General features: G+C 50.0%; 1 protein-coding gene across 3 annotated transcripts; it reads right to left on the bottom strand.

Annotated features, from left to right (window-relative positions):
* Positions 1-1912: 1912 nt before the first annotated feature.
* Positions 1913-18582, bottom strand: DKKL1 (dickkopf like acrosomal protein 1). 3 transcript variants are annotated; one of them, XM_012510057.2, is made up of 5 exons: positions 18359-18582; positions 17622-17794; positions 16726-16866; positions 16490-16582; positions 1913-2306 (listed from the first exon to the last, which is right to left on the bottom strand). In XM_012510057.2, the coding sequence occupies exons 1-5, from the start codon at positions 18366-18368 to the stop codon at positions 1998-2000; spliced, it is 726 nt and encodes a 241-aa protein (XP_012365511.2). In that variant the 5' UTR covers positions 18369-18582; the 3' UTR covers positions 1913-1997. The 3 variants fall into 3 exon arrangements, with proteins under 3 accessions (XP_012365511.2, XP_030676907.1, XP_030676908.1); XM_030821047.1 differs by having other exon boundaries at positions 18453-18490; XM_030821048.1 differs by lacking the exon at positions 16490-16582 and having other exon boundaries at positions 18359-18490.
* Positions 18583-20726: the final 2144 nt, after the last annotated feature.

Genomic DNA, 20726 nt, shown 5'->3' with positions numbered 1-20726 from the left:
AGAAAGCAGCCATCCTCAAGCCAAGGAGAGAGGCCTCAGAAGCAGCCAAACTTGGCTGGGCATGGTTCACGCCTGTAATCCCAGCTTTGAGAGGCTGAGGCGGGCAGATCACCTGAGGTTGGGAGTTTGAAACTAGCCTGGCCAAAATGGTAACACCCCATCTCTATTAAAAATACAAAAATTAGCTGGGCATGGTGGCGAGCACCTACCTGTTGTCCCAGCTACTTGGGAGGCTGAGGCATGAGAATCACTTGAACTTGGGTGGTGGCAGAGATTGCAGTGAGCTGAGATCATGCCACTGCACTCCAGCCTGGGCGACAGAGTGAGACTGTCTCAAAAAAAAAAAAAAAAAAAAAGAAAGTTGACTTGTATTCATTGTACTCACTGTTGGGTTCCTGAGTGTGTGAGTCTACGGGGTGATCCAGTGCTCAGCTTGGGCTTCAAGGGAGAGAGTACATGCCATGTCTGCATCCTAGATGGGACGCAGCACTGGGGAGGATCAGATCAGCTTTCTCCTTGATGGGTCATGACGGAGGATTCTCAGAGGGGACAGGAAATGCTCTGGGGAAGGACAAAGTGGACAGACCACCAAAGGCAAGCTCTGTGAGCTTCCAAGTTTGGATGGGGCATCAGGCCTGGAAGTGAGGGAGTTTGAGGTGGTGAGCAGGAAGGGTCAGATAGAGGGACAAAGAGAGAAATAGCAAGTTGGAGATGGAGTCCGTCCGTCAGGGGGGAGTCAGGGAATGAGAAGATGAAGATGAGGATAGGTGGGTGTGGACACCACACAGTCGAGGCTGGAGATGACACGGGAACGACCTGAGTGGGGCTGAATAGTGGTCCCCCAAAGATGGTCACCCCCTAATTCCTGAAAACTGTAAATATGTTGTCCCAGTAGGTCCAGTCCAGTCCAGTCACATGAGCCCTTCAAAGCAGAGGACTGTCTCTGCCAGAAGAGGAAGGCATACCAGAGATCAGACACAAGGGGAAGTCAGAGTCCTGCCATGATACTGGGCTGTGGCTCTGGGATGTCAGGTCCACCTGCAGTAACTGGAGAGAGGCCTCTTGGAGCTAAGGGTGGGTGGCCCCCAGCTGACAGCCAGTGAGAACGTGGGGACCTCAGTCCCACAAGCCGCGGAACTCGATTCTGCTGAAAATCTGAATGAGCTTGAAAGCAGATTCTTCCCAGAGCCTCCCAGTGAGAGCTCGGGTGGCTGACACCCTGTGAAACCCAGAGCTGAGGGCCAGCGGAGCCATCCTGGATTTCTGACCAGGATGATATGTGAAATAATGCATTTGTGTTGTTTTAAGTTGCCAAGTTTGTGCCAATTTCCTATGGCAGTAACAGTATGGGGGCCAAGTAGAGAGGACTGGAGTGAAAGAGTTGGGGGCCGGGCACAGTGGCTCAAGCCTGTAATCCCAGCACTTCTGAGAGGCCGAGGTGGGAGGATCACTTGAGCCCAGGAGTTCAAGACCAGCATGAGCAACATAGGGAGATCCCTATGTTAAATAATAAAACAATTAGCTGGGCGTGGTGGTGCACGCCTGTGGTCCCAGCTACTTGGGAGGCTGAGGTGAGAGGATCACCTGAGCCTGGGGGGGTCAAGGCTGCAGTGAGCTGTGATTGCACCACTGCACTCCAGCCTGGGTAACAGAGTGAGACCCTGTTCTCAAAAAAAAAAAAAAAAAAAGACCTGAGAGTTGGGAGTGCAGACAGGGCTGGAGGTGACAGGGTTGGGTGCTGAGTGGACAGATGGGGCTAGAGCACAGACAATGCCTGAATGAGAAAACCAAGTCTGGGAGACAGGCAAGAGCTAGCACAGCCAGCTGTCATGCTCAGAGCTGGGACTGGGGGCCTTTGCCATGGCCTGGTTGGCAGGCGGTTGGGGATAAATCGTGAAAGGAGATGGTGTTGTTAGATGTAAGAAAGAACTTTATTTCCATATGGTGCTTGGGGCAGGGTCTGATGGCTACAGGCAGGTGCTCCCCGGTCCCCACCCCTACAGCTGCCGAAAGGGCCTGAGGATGTACAGTAAGTGGATCTTTCGGGGGGACAGCCTGGAGTGGGAGGAGCTCTCCGTCCCCTCTTTTAGGACATCCTCGCGGGTCCCCTTGCGGAGTCCATCCCGGATGGCCTGCAGGCGGTGTCGCTTCTCGCTGAGCCAGTGGCCACCCTCCAGGGCATCCTGGTGGGACCTCTGCCGTGGCAGCTTAATGATCCAGAAGGCCACTCGGGGATGGAGTTCTGTGTGGAAGCTGTCCATGGCCTTTTGGATGGGTACAAGGGCCTCCTTCTCCATCCTGGGTACCTGGGGAGGAAGAACAAGGAGACCCTCTCATACTCCAAACAGCACCCCAGGATGGTCAGTCCCCACTGACCTATTCAGCCCACTTTGCAGATGACAGGATGCTTTGTGGGTTCAAAAGCGCTGTTTGAGGTTTACAAAGCCCTTTGGTTTATACTTAAGGATTAAAAATACTCTGAGGTTTATAGAATGCTTTGGGATTGGAAAATTTGTTTGGGGGCTTTCAAAAGGGAGGTAATAGAGCACTTCAGGGATTATAATGCCTGTTGGGATTATAGAGCACTTTAGGATGAAGTCCTCTCTGAGGTTTAGAGGATAGCAGTTTGAAATATACAAGGCACTTTAGGACTAAAAGCTCTTGGGTTTACTGAAGACTCATGACCATAAATGCAATGTGTGATCCTTCATTGATCCTGAATCAAAAGCTTTCAAGGGGCCAGGTGCAGTGGCTTATGCCTGTAATCCCAGCACTTTGGGAGGCCGAGGCGGGTGGATCACGAGGTCAGGAGATCAAGACCATCCTGGCTAACAAGGTGAAACCCTGTCTCTACTAAAAATACAAAAAATATTAGCTGGGCATGGTGGCGGGCGCCTGTAGTCCCAGCTACTTGGGAGGCTGAGGCAGGAGACTGGCGTGAACCCGGGAGGTGGAGCTCACAGTGAGCCAAGATCACGCCACTGCACTCCAGCCTGGGCAACAGAGGGAGACTCCATCTCAAGGGGGAAAAAAAAAAGCTTTCAAGGACAGTTTTGAGTTGAGGGAGAAAGTTTGAATATGGACTGAGTGTCTGTTTGGTCCTTGCAATTCAAAGGGTGGGCTGCTATTGTTAGGTATGCAAATTAATAGGTCCCATCCCACTCAGACCTGCTGAATCAGTCTGCCTTTTAGTAAGATGAGGTCTGAGAAGCCACGCAGGAGATTGTTATGTGTTAAATTGTTTCCTCCTGGCTGGACGCGGTGGCTTATGCATGTAATCCCAGCACTTTGCGAGACTGAGGTGGGCAGATCACTTGAGGTCAGGAGTTTGAGACCATCCTGGACAACATGACAAAATCCCGTCTCTACTAAAAATACGAAAATTAGCTGGGCGTGGTGGCGCGCTCATGTAATCCCAGCTACTTGGGAGGCTAAGGCAGGAGAATCACTTGAACCTGGGAGGCGGAGGCTGCAGTGAGTCAGGATTGTGCCATTGCACTCTGGCCTGGGCAACAGAGCAAGACCCAGTCTTAAAAAACAAACAAACAACCAACCATATTGTTTCCTCCCCAAATTCATATTTTGAAATTCTAATCTCTAATACCTCAGAATGTGGCCTTATTTAGAACTAAGGTCATTGCAGACATAATTGGTGAAGATGAGGTCATTAGGTTGGGCCCTAATCCAACATGACTGTATTCTTTTTTTTTTTTTTTTGAGATGGAGTCTCGCTCTGTAGCCCAGGCTGGAGTGCAGTGGCACAATCTCGGCTCACTGCAGCCTCTGCCTCCTGGGTTCAAGCGATTCTCCTGCCTCAGCCTCCAGAGTAGCTGGGATTACAGGGGCATGCCACCATGCCAGCTAATTTTTGCATTTTTAGTAGAGACGGAGTTTCACCACATTGGCCAGGTTGGTCTCAAACTCCTGACCTCAGGTGATCTGCCCGCCAAGCCTCCCAAAGTGCTGGGATTACAGGTGTGAGCCATCATGCCTGGCCTGTGACTGGTGTTGTTATGCTAAGGGAAAATTCAGACACAAATGCACACAGGGAATACAGCAGATGGAGATGAAGGCAAAGATCAGGACGATGCTTTCATAACCAAAGAACCCCAAAGGTGGCCAGCAAAGCACCAGATTGTCCCTCACAGCCTCAGAAGGAACCAGCCATGCTGACATCCTGATCTTGAATATCTAGCCTCCAGACCATCAATTTCTGTTTGAGCCACCCAGTTTGTGGTACTTTGTTACAGTAGCCCTAGCAAAGTAATACTGCAGTAACAGTTTGATAGGTCAGGTGTGGTGGCTCATGCCTGTAATCACAGCACTTTGGGAGGCTGAGGCGGGCAGATCATTTGAGGTCAGGAGTTCGACACCAGCCTGGGCAACATGGTGAAACCCCGTCTCTACTAAAAATACAAAAATTAGCCAGGTTTGGTGGTATGTGCTTGTAATCCCAGCTATGCAGAGGCTGAGGTGGGAGAATCTCTTGAATTTGGGAAGTGGAGGTTGCAGTGACCTGAGATTGTACCACTGCACTCCAGTCTGAGTAATAGAGTGAGACTCCACCTCAAAACAAACAAACAAAACCCAAAACAGTTTGATAGCCACATTTTCTTGGGTGTGAAAGTGGTACTGTGGGCCAGGCGTGTTGGCTCACGCCTATAATCCTAGCACTTTGGGATGCTGAGATGGGCGGATCATCGGAGGTCAGGAGTTCGAGACCAGCCTGGCCAACATGGCGAAACCCCGTCTCTACTAAAAATACAAAAATTAGCCGGGAGTGGTAGCACGCACCTTTAATCCCAGGTACTCAGGAGGCTAAGGCAGGAGAATCGCTTGACCCCAGGAGACGGAGGATGTGGCGAGCCGAGATTGTGCCTTGGTGACAGAGTGAGACTTGGTCTCAAAAAAAAAAAAAGAAAATGGTAATGTGGTCTTGTGGGAGAATGTATCAGTCTCAGGAGTGTCTGCTGAAGTATTTATGGGTGAAGTGTCCTGATGTCAGCCATTTACTGTCATATGGTTCAGAAATAAAAAAAAAATAGATAAAATGTTAAGAAACCTCAATCTAGGCCAGGAGTTCTCAATCGAAGTTTGGAGAGATTTTTGTGTGTTACAACCTGTGCGGGTGAGGAGGCTACTTCTCTCGCTCTCTTTTTTTTTTTTTTTGGAGACGGAGCCTCGCACTGTTGCCTGGCTGGAGTGCAGTGGCACAATCTTGGCTCACGGCAACATCCGCCTCCCAGATTCAAGCAATTCTCCTACCTCAGCCTCCCAAGTAGCTGGGGTTAGAGTTGCCCACCATCACGCCCTGCTAATTTTTTGTATTTGTAGTAGAGATGGGGTTTCACCATGTTGGCCAGGCTGGTCTCAACCTCCCGACCTCAGGTGATCCACCTGCCTTGGCTTCCCAAAGTGCTGGGATTACAGACGTGAGCCACCATGCCCAGCCTATTTATTTATTTATTTTTTGAGATGGAGTTCCGCTCTTGTTGCCCAGGCTATAGTGCAATGGTGCTATCTTCGTTCACCGTGACCTCCACCTCCTGGGTTCAAATGATTTTCCTGCTTCAGCCTCCCGAGTAGCTGGGATTACAGGTATGCGCCACCATACCCAGCTAATTTTGTATTTTTAGTAGAGACGGGGTTTCTCCATGTTGGTCAGGGTGGTCTCGAACTCTTGACCTCAGGTGATCCACCCGCCTCGGCCTCCCAAAGTGCTGGGATTGTAGGTGTAAGCCACCACTCCTGGCCATACTTTTTTTTTTTTGAGACGGAGTCTAGCTCTGTCGCCCAGGCTGTAGTGCAGTGGCACGATCTCGGCTCGCTGCAAGCTCCACCTCCTGGGTTCACGCCATTCTCCTGTCTCAGCGGTCTGAGTAGCTGGGACTACAGGTGCCTGCCACCATGCCTGGCTAATTTTTTTGTATTTTTACTAGAGACGGGATTCCACCGCATTAGCCAGGATGGTCTTGATATCCTGATCTCGTGATCTGCCCGCCTCGGTCTCCCAAAGTGCTGGGATTACAGGCGTGAGCCACTGTGCCTGGCCCCATATTTTGTATTTTTAGTAGACAGGGTTTCACTATGTTAGCCAGGCTGGTCTCGAACTCCTGACCTCATGATCTGCCCGTCTCTGCCTCCCAAAGTGCTAGGACTACGGGTATGAGCCACCGTGCCTGGCAGGAGGCAACTTCTCTCTAGTGGATAGAGCCCAGGAATGTTATAGAATATCCTACAGTGCACAGGGCAGCTCCCACAACAAAGATTATCCAGCCCCACATGCCAATGATGCCAACCTTAAGAAATTTTGGTTTATGGAAAAGAGACTATAGGGATATTTATTGTACTTTTTTTTTTTTTACCGTAAAGACACAGGCACATGCATGTTTATTATGGCACTATTCACAATAGCAAAGAATTGGAACCAACCCAAATGTCCATCAGTGATAGACTGGATAAAGAAAATGTGGCACATATACACCATGGAATACTATTCGGCCACAGAGAAGGATGAGTTCATGTCCTTTGCAGGGACAAGGATGAAGCTGGAAACCATCATTCTCAGCAAACCAACACAAGAGTAGAAAACAAAATACTGCATGTTATCACTCAAGTGGGAGCTGAACAATGAGAACACATGGACCCAGGAAGGGAAACATCACACACCAGGACCTGTTGGTAGGGGGTGGGGGGTCAGGGGAGGGATAGCATCAGGAGAAACACCCAATGCAGGTGACAGGCTAATAGGTACAGCAAACCACCATGGTACATGCACCTATGCAACAAAACTGCACGTTCTGCATATGTACTCCAGAACCCAAAGTATAATTTAAAAAAACATAAAAATACTATGTCTTAATATAACTTACTGTACCATGGATTTGTTAAAAACTAAGGTAAGTCATTAAGAAAATGATACAAAGCATAAAAGATCATCTATCAAAATTACAAAACTCCAAAACCAGTGGACAAAGATCCAAAAAAAAACTAGTAAAACAATTGAAAAATTATTTGAGTAATAAAATGTAAACTATGATGACGCAATGACAGCTTGTGTCTTAAAACAGGTTAAAGAAAGAATATTTTTTTAAAAATTAAGAGAATGTAAAAGTCCAGAGAGAGTAGCAAAATCCCCAAAACTCTCACGGTCCAGATGGTTGCTTGGGCCAGGGTGAGGTCTTGTGTCCCGGCCCTTCCAGGTGTTCAAAAAATCTGTAGGGATTTCTAGCATAAAAAACAAAGGTCGCAAAAGGTCAGGTCAGGCTCTTCAGCATCCTCATCCTCCTTGAACTCACTGGGTTACACTTCTTCTGCCTTTTCAGGCTTTGTCTCTATTGCTTTTTCTGCAGGTGCTGGGAGAGTACTTGTTGGCCTATGCTGATGGTCATCTGCATGACTGGACTCTTCCATATCTGCTCCAGAAGCTTGAGTGTCTCCACTACATGAAGAGTCTTTGTCATTACTGGTTTCAGAAAAGCTGTCCTCAGAGCTACCATTTTCCTTGATGCTTTTCGCGGTGACAACGGCCAGCACTTGCTCTGAGGACATCTCCCCAGAAAGCTCTGATACAAGAATGGTGAAGCAGTCTTTTTTCTTGGCACCTCATTTTGCCCGGTGACGAGATAGGGCTGCTTCTGGGGACTTTTCACTGATCACCATCCCCGCCAGGTCATCCTTGAAATCATGTGCCTGGACTTCCCAGGGTGCCTTGACATTACATGGGGCCGCCTTTTCCTTGATGTCATCGGGAAGTTCTTTCACTGGATGCTCTGTGGGAACTTTTTCCTCAGTGCATTCGTCGGCCTTCAGATCCAGTGGAGCATCCTCATCTGAGCTTTCTTTGGTGAGATCTTCCACCAGGGTATCCTCCGTGGGAACTTTTTCCTTGGCAAGTTCGTCGGCCTTCAGATGCAGTGGAGCATCCTCGTCCAAGCTTTTGTTGGTGAGGTCTTCTACCAGGATATCCTCCATGGGAGATTTTTCCTAGGCGTGTTCTTCGGCCTTCAAATGTCATGTGGCATCCTCATCTGTGCTTTCGTTGGTGAGATCTTCCACTAGGATATCCTCCATGGGAACTTCTTCCTTGACACATTAATCGGCCTTCAAATCCAGCATGGCGTCCTCATCCGAGCTTTCGTTGGTGAGGTCTTCCACCAGGGTCTCCTCCTTGGGAACTTTTTCCGAGGCACGTTTGTCGGCCTTCAAATGCCGTGTGGCATCCTCGTCTGAACTTTCGTTGGTGAGGTCTTCCACCAGGGTCTCCTCCATGGAAACTTTTTCTGAGGCTCATTCATTGGCCTTCAAATGCTGTGTGGCATCCTCATCTGAACTTTCGTTGGCAAGGTCTTCCACTAGGGCATCCTCCATGGGAACTTTTTCCTTGGCAAGTTTGTCGGGCTTCAGATGCAGTGGAGCATCCTCATCCGAGCTTTCATTGGCGAGGTCTTCTACCAGGGTATCTTCCGTGGGAGATTTTTCCTAGGCGTGTTCTTTGGCCTTCAAACGTCATGTGGCATCCTCATCCATGCTTTTGTTGGCGAGGTCTTCCACCAGGGTATCCTCCGTGGGAACTTTTTCCTTGACGCATTCATCGGCCTTCAAATGCTGTGTGGCATCCTCATCTGAACTTTCGTTGGCAAGGTCTTCCACTGGGGTATCCTCCGTGGGAACTTTTTCCTTGGCACGATTGTCAGCCTTCAAATCCAGTGCGGTGACCTCATCCGAGGTTTCGTTGGCGACGTCTTCCACTAGGGTATCTTCCATGGGAAACTTTTCCTTGGCACATTAGTCAGCCTTCAGATCCAACGGGGAATCCTCATCTGAGATTTCGCTGGTGAGGTCTTCCACCAGGGTATATTCCGTGGGAACCTTTCCTTGGAGCGTTAATCGGCCTTCAAATCCAGTGGGGTGTCCTCATCCAAGCTTTCGTTGGTGAGGTCTTCCAGCAGAGTATCCTCCGTGGGAACATTTTCCTTGGTGCCTTCGTCAGCCTTCAAAATCCAGCAGAGTCTCCTCATGCAATCTTTCGTTGGCAAGGTCTTCCATGAGAGTATCCTCCATGGGAACATTTTCCTTGGCACGTTTGTCAGCCTTCAAATTTATCAGAGCATCCTCATCTGAGCTTTCGTTGGCGAGGTCTTCCAATGGAGTATCCTCCGTGGGAACTTTTTCCTTGGCGTGTTCATCAGCCTTCAAATGCAGTGGAACCTCCTCATCTGAGCTTCCGTTGGCGAGGTCTTCCACCAGGGTATCCTCTGTGGGAACTTTTCCTTGGCGCGTTCTTCGGCTTTCAAATCTGCTGGGGCGTCCTCATCTGAACTTTCATTGGCGAGGTCTTCGAGGGGATCCTCCATGGGACCTTTTTCCTTGGTGCATTCATCGGCCTTCCAAAGCCATGGGGCATTTTCGTCTGAGCTTACAAAACTCTACAAAAACTCCAAAAAGCAGTGGACAAAGATCCAAAAAAACTAATAAAACAATTGAAAAATTATTTGAGTAATAAAATATAAACTATGATGACACAATGACAGCTTGTGTCTTAAAGCAGGTTAAAGAAAGAATATTTTATTAAAAATTAAGAGAATGTAAAAGTCCAGAGAGAGTAGCGTAATCCCTAAAACTCTCATGATCCAGTTGGTTGCTGGGCCAGGATGGGGTCTTGTGTCCTGGCCCTTCCAGATGTTCAAAAAGTCTGTAGGGACTTCTAGCGTAAAAAACAAAGGTCACAACAGGTCACGTCAGGCTCTTCAGCATCGTCATCCTCCTTGAACTCGCTAGGTTACATTTCTTCTGCCTGTTCAGGCTGTCTCTATTGCTTTTTCTGCAGGTGCTGGGAGAGTACTTGTTGGCATACGCTAATGGTTGTCTGCATGGTTGGACTCTTCCATATGTGCTTCAGAAGCTTGAGTGTCTCCACTACATGAAGAGTCTTTGTCATTACTGGTTTCAGAGAAGCTGTCCTCAGAGCTACCATTTTTCTTGATGCCTTTCGCTGTGACAATGGCCAGCACTTGCCCTGAGGACATCTCTCCAGGAAGCTCTGCTACAAGAATGGCGAAGCAATCTTTTTTCTTGGCATCTTATTTTGCCCTGTGATGAGATAGGGCTGCTTCTGGGACTTTTCACTGATCACCGTCCCTGCCAGGTCATCCTTGAAATCTGTTGCCTGGACTCCCTAGGGTGCCTTGACATTGCATGGGGCTGCCTTTTCCTTGATGTCATTGGGAAGTTCTTTCATTGGATGCTCTGTGGTAACTGTTTCCTCGGTGCATTCGTCGGCCTTCAGATCCAGTGGAGCATCCTCATCTGAGCTTTTGTTGGTGAGATCTTCCACCAGCATATCCTCCATGGGAACTTTTTCCTTGGCAAGTTCGTCGGGCTTCAGATGCAGTGGAGCATCCTCATCCGAGCTTTCATTGGCGAGGTCTTCTACCAGGGTATCTTCCGTGGGAGATTTTTCCTAGGCGTGTTCTTTGGCCTTCAAACGTCATGTGGCATCCTCATCCATGCTTTTGTTGGCGAGGTCTTCCACCAGGGTATCCTCCGTGGGAACTTTTTCCTTGACGCATTCATCGGCCTTCAAATGCTGTGTGGCATCCTCATCTGAACTTTCGTTGGCAAGGTCTTCCACTGGGGTATCCTCTGTGGGAACTTTTTCCTTGGCATGATCGTCAGCCTTCAAATCCAGTGCGGTGACCTCATCCGAGGTTTCGTTGGCGACGTCTTCCACTAGGGTATCTTCCATGGGAAACTTTTCCTTGGCACCTTAGTCAGCCTTCAGATCCAACGGGGAATCCTCATCTGAGATTTTGCTGGTGAGGTCTTCCACCAGGGTATATTCCGTGGGAACCTTTCCTTGGAGCGTTAATCGGCCTTCAAATCCAGTGGGGTGTCCTCATCCAAGCTTTCGTTGGTGAGGTCTTCCAGCAGAGTATCCTCCGTGGGAACATTTTCCTTGGTGCCTTCGTCAGCCTTCAAAATCCAGCAGAGTCTCCTCATGCAATCTTTCGTTGGCAAGGTCTTCCATGAGAGTATCCTCCGTGGGAACTTTTTCCTTGGCACGTTTGTCAGCCTTCAAATTTATCAGAGCATCCTCATCTGAGCTTTCGTTGGCAAGGTCTTCCAATGGAGTATCCTCCGTGGGAACTTTTTCCTTGGCGTGTTCATCAGCCTTCAAATGCAGTGGAGCCTCCTCATCTGAGCTTCCGTTGGCAAGGTCTTCCACCAGGGTATCCTCTGTGGGAACTTTTCCTTGGCGTGTTCTTCGGCCTTCAAATCTGCTGGGGCGTCCTCATCTGAACTTTCATTGGCGAGGTCTTCGAGGGGATCCTCCATGGGACCTTTTTCCTTGGTGCATTCATCGGCCTTCCAAAGCCATGGGGCATTTTCGTCTGAGCTTACAAAACTCTACAAAAACTCCAAAAAGCAGTAGACAAAGATCCAAAAAAACTAATAAAACAATGGAAAAATTATTTGAGTAATAAAATGTAAACTATGATGACACAATGACAGCTTGTGTCTTAAAGCAGGTTAAAGAAAGAATATTTTATTAAAAATTAAGAGAATGTAAAAGTCCAGAGAGAGTAGCGTAATCCCTAAAACTCTCATGATCCAGTTGGTTGCTGGGCCAGGATGGGGTCTTGTGTCCTGGCCCTTCCAGATGTTCAAAAAATCTGTAGGGACTTCTAGCATAAAAAACAAAGGTCACAACAGGTCACGTCAGGCTCTTCAGCATCGTCATCCTCCTTGAACTCGCTAGGTTACATTTCTTCTGCCTGTTCAGGCTGTCTCTATTGCTTTTTCTGCAGGTGCTGGGAGAGTACTTGTTGGCATACGCTGATGGTTGTCTGCATGGTTGGACTCTTCCATAGATGCTTCAGAAGCTTGAGTGTCTCCACTACCTGAAGAGTCTTTGTCATTACTGGTTTCAGAGAAGCTGTCCTCAGAGCTACCATTTTCCTTGATGCCTTTCGCAGTGACAACGGCCAGCACTTGCTCTGAGGACATCTCTCCAGGAAGCTCTGCTACAAGAATGGCAAAGCGATCTTCCTCTTGGCATCTCATTTTGCCCTGTGATGAGATAGGACTGCTTCTGGGGACTTCTCACTGATCACCATCCCCGCCTGGTCATCCTTGAAATCATTTGCCTGGACTCCCTAGGGTGCCTTCACATTACATGGGGCCTCCTTTTCCTTGATGTTGTTGGCAAATTCTTTCACTGGATTATCTGTGGGAACTTTTTCCCTGGCACATTTGTCGACATTCAGATCCAGTGGAGCATCCTCATCTGAGCTTTCGTTGGTGAGGTCTTCCACCAGGGTATCCTCCATGGGAACTTTTTCCTTGGCTCATTTGTCAGCCTTTAAATTTGGCAAAACATCCTCATCTGAGCTTTTGTTGGTGAGGTCTTCCACCAGGGTATCCTCCGTGGGAACTTTTCCTTGGTGCATTCATTGGCCTTCAATCCAGTGGAGCATCCTCATCTGAGCTTTCGTTGGCAAGGTCTTCCACCAGGGTATCCTCTGTGGGAACTTTTTCTTTCATGAGTTTGTCAACCTTCAAGTCCAGTGAGGCATCCTCATCTGAGCTTTCGTTGGCGAGATCTTCCACCAGGGTATCCTCCCTGGGAACTTTTTCCTTGGCGCGTTCTTTGGCCTTCAAATCCAGTGGGGTGTCCTAATCTGAAATTTCATTGGCGAGGTCTTCCAGGGGATCCTCCATGGCACCTTTTTCCTTGGCGCATTCATCGGCCTTCCAAAGCCATGGGGCATTTTCATCTGAGCTTTCACTGGCAAGGTATCCTTCCAGGATATCCTCCATCTGAACACTTGCCTGAGTTGCTGAATCTGTTGAGTGAACAGCAAGATCCTGTTCAGAGGAAGTGTCGCTGGTCTGCTCCCCCGCCAGGTTGTCCTTGAAATCTTCAGATGGCTGCCTGCCAGGGTGCACATGAGGATGACGCCTGCGGCGGCACATTCTCTCTCTAAAACTGTGCTGGCAGACCATGGATTTGCCATGGGCAGTGGATTCTCCTGAAACCTGAGTATCCACTGCTGCATCTTGGAGGCAATACTCTAGCCTTCACGAGCACCCTTCTACCGCTCCAGTCAGGCTGAAGTCTCCATCGCTGTCACCGCCACAACTGCAGGAGGTGAGCTGCAGAGCCGTGCCATTTGCAAGCTCCAAACTCCACCTCACCACAGATGACTCCTCTTTCACTTTCTCTTCCAGCCTGCCTCAGAGTGGCTGGGCGGGCAAAGCCAGAAAAGCCACTGGCCACACTGCAGCCTCTGTTGCCACCACCAACTGCAGCGAGGCAAGCCATGGTGCCACAGGCTCCAACCTCCAGCGTGTGGCAGGTGATTCTCCTTCCCCTTCTCCTGGTTCTCTAAGCCAGGAACAGAGTAGCTCAGTGGGCAGATACAGAAGAGCCTAAAATCTGTTGTACTATTTTTAAAAAAACTTCTCTTGCCTGTAATCCCAGCACTTTGGGAGGCCGAGGTGAGTGGATCACCCAAAGTCAGGAGTTCAAGACCAGTCTGGCCAACATAGCAAAACCTCATCTCTACTAAAAATACAAAAAACAAAAAACAAACAAACCAAAAAAACATTAGCTGGATATTGTAGTGTGTGCCTGTTATCCCTGCTGTTTGGGAGGCTGAGGCAGGAGAATCACTTGAACCTGTGTTAGAATCAAAATGCTTGTTTCTTGGTGTCACAAGGAAAAATTAGCATTCAGACAAAAAGTTTTCTCAGCAAGGCAATTTTATTTTCTGTAGAAAGGGTGCTGCCCATCAGCAATCCTGCCAGGAGAGCACAATGAACAAAGAAAGGCAGGAATATTTATCGCTTATGCATTGGGTCCTTACTGCTGTGTCCTGTCTCCATTGGTTGGAGCTGGACCTCACAGTCCAAGCTAAACCCAATTGGCTAACAACTTAAAAAACTTTCTTAAATAGGTAAAGGCAGTGGAGAACAAAGGAAAAGAGGAAGTTGCTTGCGAAAAGACTTGGAGAAGTAATAACATTTCCAAATAAGGAAGGGGCATAAGCTGTGAGCTGGGACATGCTTGAACATGTCAAGACCAAATATCTTGGTTAAAGTACAGGGACACAGAATGTACTTATTTCCTTATATCTAACAACTACATAAGATATGGTTTAAAAAAGAGTTACTAACACAAAGCAGAGGCTTAAAAAAAGTTAATTTAAAAAAACTATTATTTCTAACACTTATGATTTATTATTTAATAAAAACTTTAAAGAGAAACTTTTTTATTTTCTACAACCTAGAAGGTGGAGGTTGCTGTGAGCCAAGATGGCACCACTACACTCCAGCCTGGATGACAGAGGGCGACTCCATTTCCAAAATAATAAAGTATGTTTAAAAAAAATTTTCTGTAGGCTTGAAATTTATTTTATTTTACTTATTTATTTATTTATTGAGACAAGAGTCTCACTCTGTTGCCCAGGCTAGAGTGCAGTGGCATGATCTGGGCCCACTTTAGACTCAACCTCCTGGTCTCAAGCAATCCTCCCACCTCAGGCTTCTGGGTAGCTGGAACCACAGCACACACCACCACACCTGGCTACTTTTTTGATTTTTTTTTTTTTTTTTTGGAGACAGAGTCTCACTCTCTCCCCCAGGCTGGAGTGCAGTGACATGATCTTGGCTCGCTGCAACCTCTGCCTCCCGGGTTCAAGCAATTCTGCCTCAGCCTCCAGAGTAGCTGGGACTACAGGTGCAGGCTGCCATGCCCAGCTAATTTTTCGTATTTTAGTAGAGACAGGGTTTCACCGTGTTGCCCAGGCTGGTCTCGAACTCCTGAGCTCAGGCAATCTGCCTGTCTTGGCCTCCCAAATTGCTAGGATTACAGGCGTGAGCCAGCATGCCTGGCCTACTTTTTAAATTTTTTTGTAGAGATGAAGACTCCCTCTATTGCCCAGGGTGATCTCAAACTCCTGGGTTCAAGTCATCCTCCTGCCTCAGCCTCCCAAAGTGCTGGGATTACAGGTGTAAGCCACTGTGTCTGTCCTGAAATTTTTAAAATAAAATTTTAAATAAACATTTTTAAAATGAAGATATTGCATGGGTGTATGTGGGTATCATATTTATTTATCAAGCTCTTTGGGTTTCTTAAAACTTTTCAGGATTAAAAATACCCTGATTTTGCAAAGCACTTCATAATTAGAATCACTTGTAGAAGTTTACCAAAGGTGGCCTGGCCGGGCATGGTGGCTCATGCCTGTAATCCCAGCACCTTGGGAGGCCAAGGCAGTTGGATCACCCGAGGTCAGGAGTTCGAGAGCAGTCTGGCCAACATGATGAAACCTTGTCTCTCTAAAAATAGAAAAATTAGTCAGGTGTGGTGGCAGGTGCCTGTAATCCCAGCTACATAGGAGGCTGAGGCAGGAGAATCACTTGAAGAATCACTTGAACCAGGCAGAGGTGGGCGGATTGCCTGAGCTCAGGAGTTTGAGACCAGCCTGGGAAACATGGTGAAACCCCGTCTCTACTAAAAATACAAAAATTAGCTGGGTGTGGTGGTCTGCGCCTGTAGTCCCAGCTATTCGGGAGGCTGAGGTGGGAGGATCATTTGAATCTGGGAGGTGGAGGTTGCAGTGAGCTGAGATTGTGCCACTGCACTCCAGCCTGGGTAACAGAGCAAGACTCCATTCTCAAAAAACAACAACAACAACAACAAAAACATTTTGGAGTTTATAATGGAGAGGTTTACCAACCACTTTGGGATATATTGAAAAATACTCTGAAGTTTGCAGAGCACTTACTTTGAGACAAAAACACAATTTGGGGTTTGTGAGGGTGAAGCTTTCCAAGCACTTAGAATTAAAAACCTTTCTTGGTTTATAAAACATTTTGGTGCTCATAGAAACACTTTGATTGACTACTATGTAGTTAAAAAAAAAAAAAAAGAAAACCACTTTGACACTCACAAAACCCTCTAGGGTCTACTAAACCCTTGCGGATGCATTCTGAGGTCGAAAATCTCATTTCTGACAATTGGATTGCCCCACTTGAGAGATGGCAAAACTGAGGCTCAGAAGGAGGAAATTCCACACAGAGGAGTAGGAGGGTCAGTTCCTCTTCTTGTCCTCCTAAACTACAGAAGATGTTAGGGCCTCGCCAGGCGTGGTGGCTCATGCCCGTAATCCCAGCACTTTGGAAGGCCAAGGTGGGCAGATCACTTGAGGTCAGGAGTTCAAGACCAGCCTGATCAACATGGAGAAACCCTGTCTCTACTAAAAAAATACAAAAAATTAGCCGGGCATGGTGGCGGGTGCCTGTAATCCCAGCTACCAGGGAGCTTGAGGCAGGAGAATTGCCTGAACTTGGGAGGCAGAGGTTGCAGTGAGCCAAGATCGTGCCACTGCACTCCAGCCTGGGTGACAGAGTGAGACTCTTCTTTAAAAAAGAAAAAAAGAAAATGTTTGGGCCTGGACACTTTGACGGCAGGGCACGTCCTAACCTTCAAATCACCCTCGAAGCTCCCCTCCGCTGGTTGAATGGATGCCACCACATTCTCGGAGATCAGCACCTCTCCTGTCTTGTTGTTGGTCATCTGTGAGGATCCAATGAGAGAGTGAGAGCAAACCTGCTTTCCTCCTCTGCCCTCCTTCCCTCCCAACAGATACTGCAGCATGAGGGATGGAGGGATGGAGGGATCCCAAGGGGACTCCAGGAAGGGCTTCCCTGCATAGGCACCTTGTCAATCTGGAGGTGGCTGGAGAGGGTGTTGTTCCCCAGCTGGTGCTCCTGGTTCTCCTCTTTGTGGTAGTTCCTAGGGAGGCCCCGGAAGTCCATGGGGGCAGAGAATAAGCTGTCTATGCCCCGAAGCAGGTTACCCTGGGGCCGGAGGAAGGACTGGTGAGCTGCTGGACCTCACATCTCCTCAGTACAGCCCCTTCTGCAGCCCTGCTAGGATGCTCCCAAGGCCTTGCCCCAAGTCCCTCCCATCCCCTTTACTTTCTGCCCTCTGATACTTAGGGCCTCACCTCCAGCCTCCATCCCCCATGAATTCTGTCTCTATTCTCAGTCCTATTGACTTACTATCCCTGTTCCTCTTCTGTCCCCATTCCCCTCTCCTCCTCTCTCTTTCCCCAGTCTCTTGTCTCTGTGCCATCTCCCTCTCTCTTTGCCTTTTACCTTTCCTCTCTTATTTATGCACATATATATTTATTTATTTAGAGACAGGGTCTCCTTGTTCTGTCATCCAGGCTGGAGTGCAGTGGTGCGATCATGGCTTACTGCAGCCTCCACCTCCTGGGCTCAAGGGATGCTTCTGCCTCAGCCTCCCAAGCAGCTGGGATTACAGGCTCATGTACCTGCAACTATTTTTTATATTTTTTTGTACAGATGAGGGTCTCACTGTGTTGCCCAGGCTGGTCTCCAACTACTGAGCTCAAATGATCCTTCTGCCTCAGCCTCCCAAAGTGCTGCGATTATAGCCTGGGCCCAGCCCCTTCCCTCTTCCTATCTCTTGGTCTCCCTGTTGCCTTCTCATCCTGTCTGTCCCCCTGCCTGGCCCTGAACCATCTCCCACTCTGTGTCCCTGAACCTCTTCTCAGTACTTCTTCCCCCATCCCCCTGCCATTGCTTACTTTCAGGAAAAGTCGGCTGAAGCCTTGGAGTAGGCTCTGGAGGCCTGTAAGACCCAAGGAGCTCTCTTGGGCATCAGCATCATGGATAGGAGCTGCAGTGGAGGGGGTCACTAGGGTGGAGAGGAGCAGCAGCAGGACCAGCAGATGCCACATTGCGGGGGCAGGCGGGGAGGCTGTGGCAAGGGTCGGGGTCAGAGCCCCGCACAGTGGCCACGCCCCCACCCAAGATGCCCCTCTCCAGCACCTTGCCCAGGCCACCTCCCCAGTTCAGGCAACTCCCACACCGCGCTCATTTCCCCCACTGCTTCTTTCTGCTACTCCCACACCCTCCACCTTGCCAGGCCCCCTCTTCTCCCAGGTCTGGCTTTTCTGGGTTCTGTCTCATATACTTTTTTTTTTTTGAGACCAAGACTCTGTAGTCCAGGCTGGAGTACAGTGGCACAATCACAGCTCACTGCAGCCTTGACCTCCCCGGGCTCAGGTGATTCTCCCACCTCAGACCCCCGAAGTAGCTGGGACCACAGGCGCGCGCCTCCACGCCCGGCTAATTTTTGTATTTTTTGTAGAGACGGGGTTTCGACATATTGCCCAGGCTGATCTCGAACTGATCTCAAGCGATCCGCCCACCTGGGCCTCCCAAAATGTTGGGATTGCAGGCGTAAGCCACAGCACCCGGCCTCATCCAATGGTCTTTTCCTCACTTTCGCCCACATTCACGACCAGATCTCAATCCTCACCTTCTCCCATACCCCGCCCCTTCTTCTGGGCTCCGCCTTTATGCTAGACCACAGCCCGGGTCACCGGACTCCCGGATTCCGGCCGCCCACGGACTGTTAAACCCAAACAGTTATGGTCTCGAGCCCAGGTCTGGTCTAGAGCGTTGGTTGCGCTCCGCGAGCCGTAGCCACGCCCCTATTGTCTGACCACGCTCCAAACTTGCCGGCCTCACCCAGGAGCCCGGGCCTCTACTCCATGACCACGCCCTTGGTGACAGAGCCACGCCCCATCGTTCGTTCACCACACCCCTTAAGCCAGAGCCATGAGTTCATTTCCTGGCCACGCCTACACAGTCAGACCACGCCCCCGTCAGTTGACCTCAGTCCTGGAGACCAAGTCCTCCAAGTCCTGGCGGTGTTCTCTGATTGCGGCCCTCGTTTCAGAGTCCCGCCCCATCGCAATGGCCACGCCCCTTAGCTGAAAGCCACGCCCCTGCACCGGGCCACGCCTCTGCGTCCCAGATCTTGCCCTCAGCACCCCGAGTTCCAGTCCTAGGCTCCTCCTACTGGAGACACCGGAGTACAAGCATCTCTTTTAGTTCTCACTCTAATTGTGTATCTGTCTCGGAACCTTTTCTCCGTGTCCCTTCTGGTTTTCCCGCTCCGGTTCCACTAAAAAGTCCCGTTGTCTCCGGAAACCCTAAATCCAGTCGTATATTTCATCTTCCAAGGAACCCAGAATCAGACTTCCCTTTTCCCTGAGGACCTCAGGTCCGGACTCCAGCCCCTCTAGTCCCGAAATTTTGAACACGCAGCCCTTCACCCTTAAGAGACCGGGACCTAAGCCATCTTCCCTCAGGCACCAAAGCTCTCTTCCCGGTCCTGGGACAGCCGCCAGCCGTCTCCAGTTCACTAGCGCCTGTAGATGAGGAATCTGCACCTACGTGGGCCTCCAATAAACTCCCGGTGGTCCTGCCCACGACTCTTAACTGTGGTGAGGTCACAAGGAAACCATGTTGTCATAGGAATCAGTCAAAATCCATCCCCAGACCCCAATCCTCAAAAAAAAAAAAAAAAAAAAAAAAAGAGAGAAAATAGAAAAAAAGAAAAAAAAACCTTAGGGCTGAACAGTAAAGACTCTTTGTATTCGTATCACTTCCACACCCCCAGTACGCAAACACGAGGGTAGCCGGGATTCCAGGCGCCTCGCCCCGTCCCCTCTCAGACCTAGGAGCCCATATCTCCAGCCCCTTCCTCTCCCAGACCCAGGAGTCCCAGCCCCCAGCCTCTCCTCCCTCAGATCAGGGGTTCCTGGCTCCTATCAGCCTTTTCCCTCCGACCTGGAGTCCGAACCCCCAATCCCCCTCCTTTCCCAAGCATCCAAATCCTGAGTTCCTACCAGCCCCGAGATAGACTAATCTCTCCCAAAGCAAAAATCCTCCCGCAAACTGTCACCGTCGGATCCCCCTTTCCGCTGTCCGCCGGCCGGGCCCGCCCCCCCCTCCGGTCCCTCCCACTTTTCCCAAACAAAGCTCCCGGCAACTTTCTCCCTCGCAGCGCCCCGCCCGCCCGCGGCTCCCCAGCCCCAGGCCGGGAGGTAGGAAGGCGCCGGCGGGAGTCGGGGATCCTGCTTTGGGGTGTGTGAGTTGGGGTGGGGAGTTGCTGGTTAGGAGGTGAGGCGTGCGTTTGCGGGACCGTCTCTGAATGGTTCGCAGCCCTCTTTTTGCCCGGGGGCCCGAATTTGCGCCCGTGACCGAGCCTCACTGAGGAGTGGGAACTCTGGCGGGAGTTTGGGCGTGCGCGCAGGAGCGGGTGCGGGCCAAGGGCGCTGGCGGGGTGTGGGGCGTGCGAGTGTCTGCGGCGGTGTCACTTTGGAGTGAGAAGGACCCCGTGTGTAATCTGGGGGGCATTTGGTCCTTCTTATGGAGAAGGGAGGGCCTCTGGGGTGGCCGAGGGGAGGTTACGGGGCTTTCTGGATCTTAAGTCTTGACTCTTTGGAGGTTTAGGGTCTGGGGCGGGAAATTAGGGGGACCTTTCTTACCCGGCTCCACCGTCCCTTTGTCTGGCCACATGGGGGAGGGCTGGGCTGGGATTTTGGCCTACGGGGGTCCTGAACGCCGCAGCGCCACTGGGCTTGGCCTGGGGTCTTTGTCTGCTAGGGTCCGTGGGAGGAGGGGAATAGGGGCCTGGACTCTGGGGTCCTGGGAAAGCTGTGGAGGACATGGAGCCTCCGGGGAGGCGGGATCTGACTGTATTGGAAAAAGTTTTCCCTGTTCCCGGCCTCCGGAAAGTCACTGGGAACTTGAGTTGGATCAGAGCCCACGGCGCACGGGGGAGGGGAGGGGCGGGGCCCGGTGCCGTAGGGGAGTCGCCCTGGCCGGCAAGCCCC

The sequence above is a fragment of the Nomascus leucogenys genome, chromosome 10, assembly GCF_006542625.1.
Source record: "Nomascus leucogenys isolate Asia chromosome 10, Asia_NLE_v1, whole genome shotgun sequence".
NCBI lineage: Eukaryota > Metazoa > Chordata > Mammalia > Primates > Hylobatidae > Nomascus > Nomascus leucogenys.
Note: the sequence above shows the minus strand (reverse complement) of the source record. Positions and strands in the feature narration are given on the sequence as shown.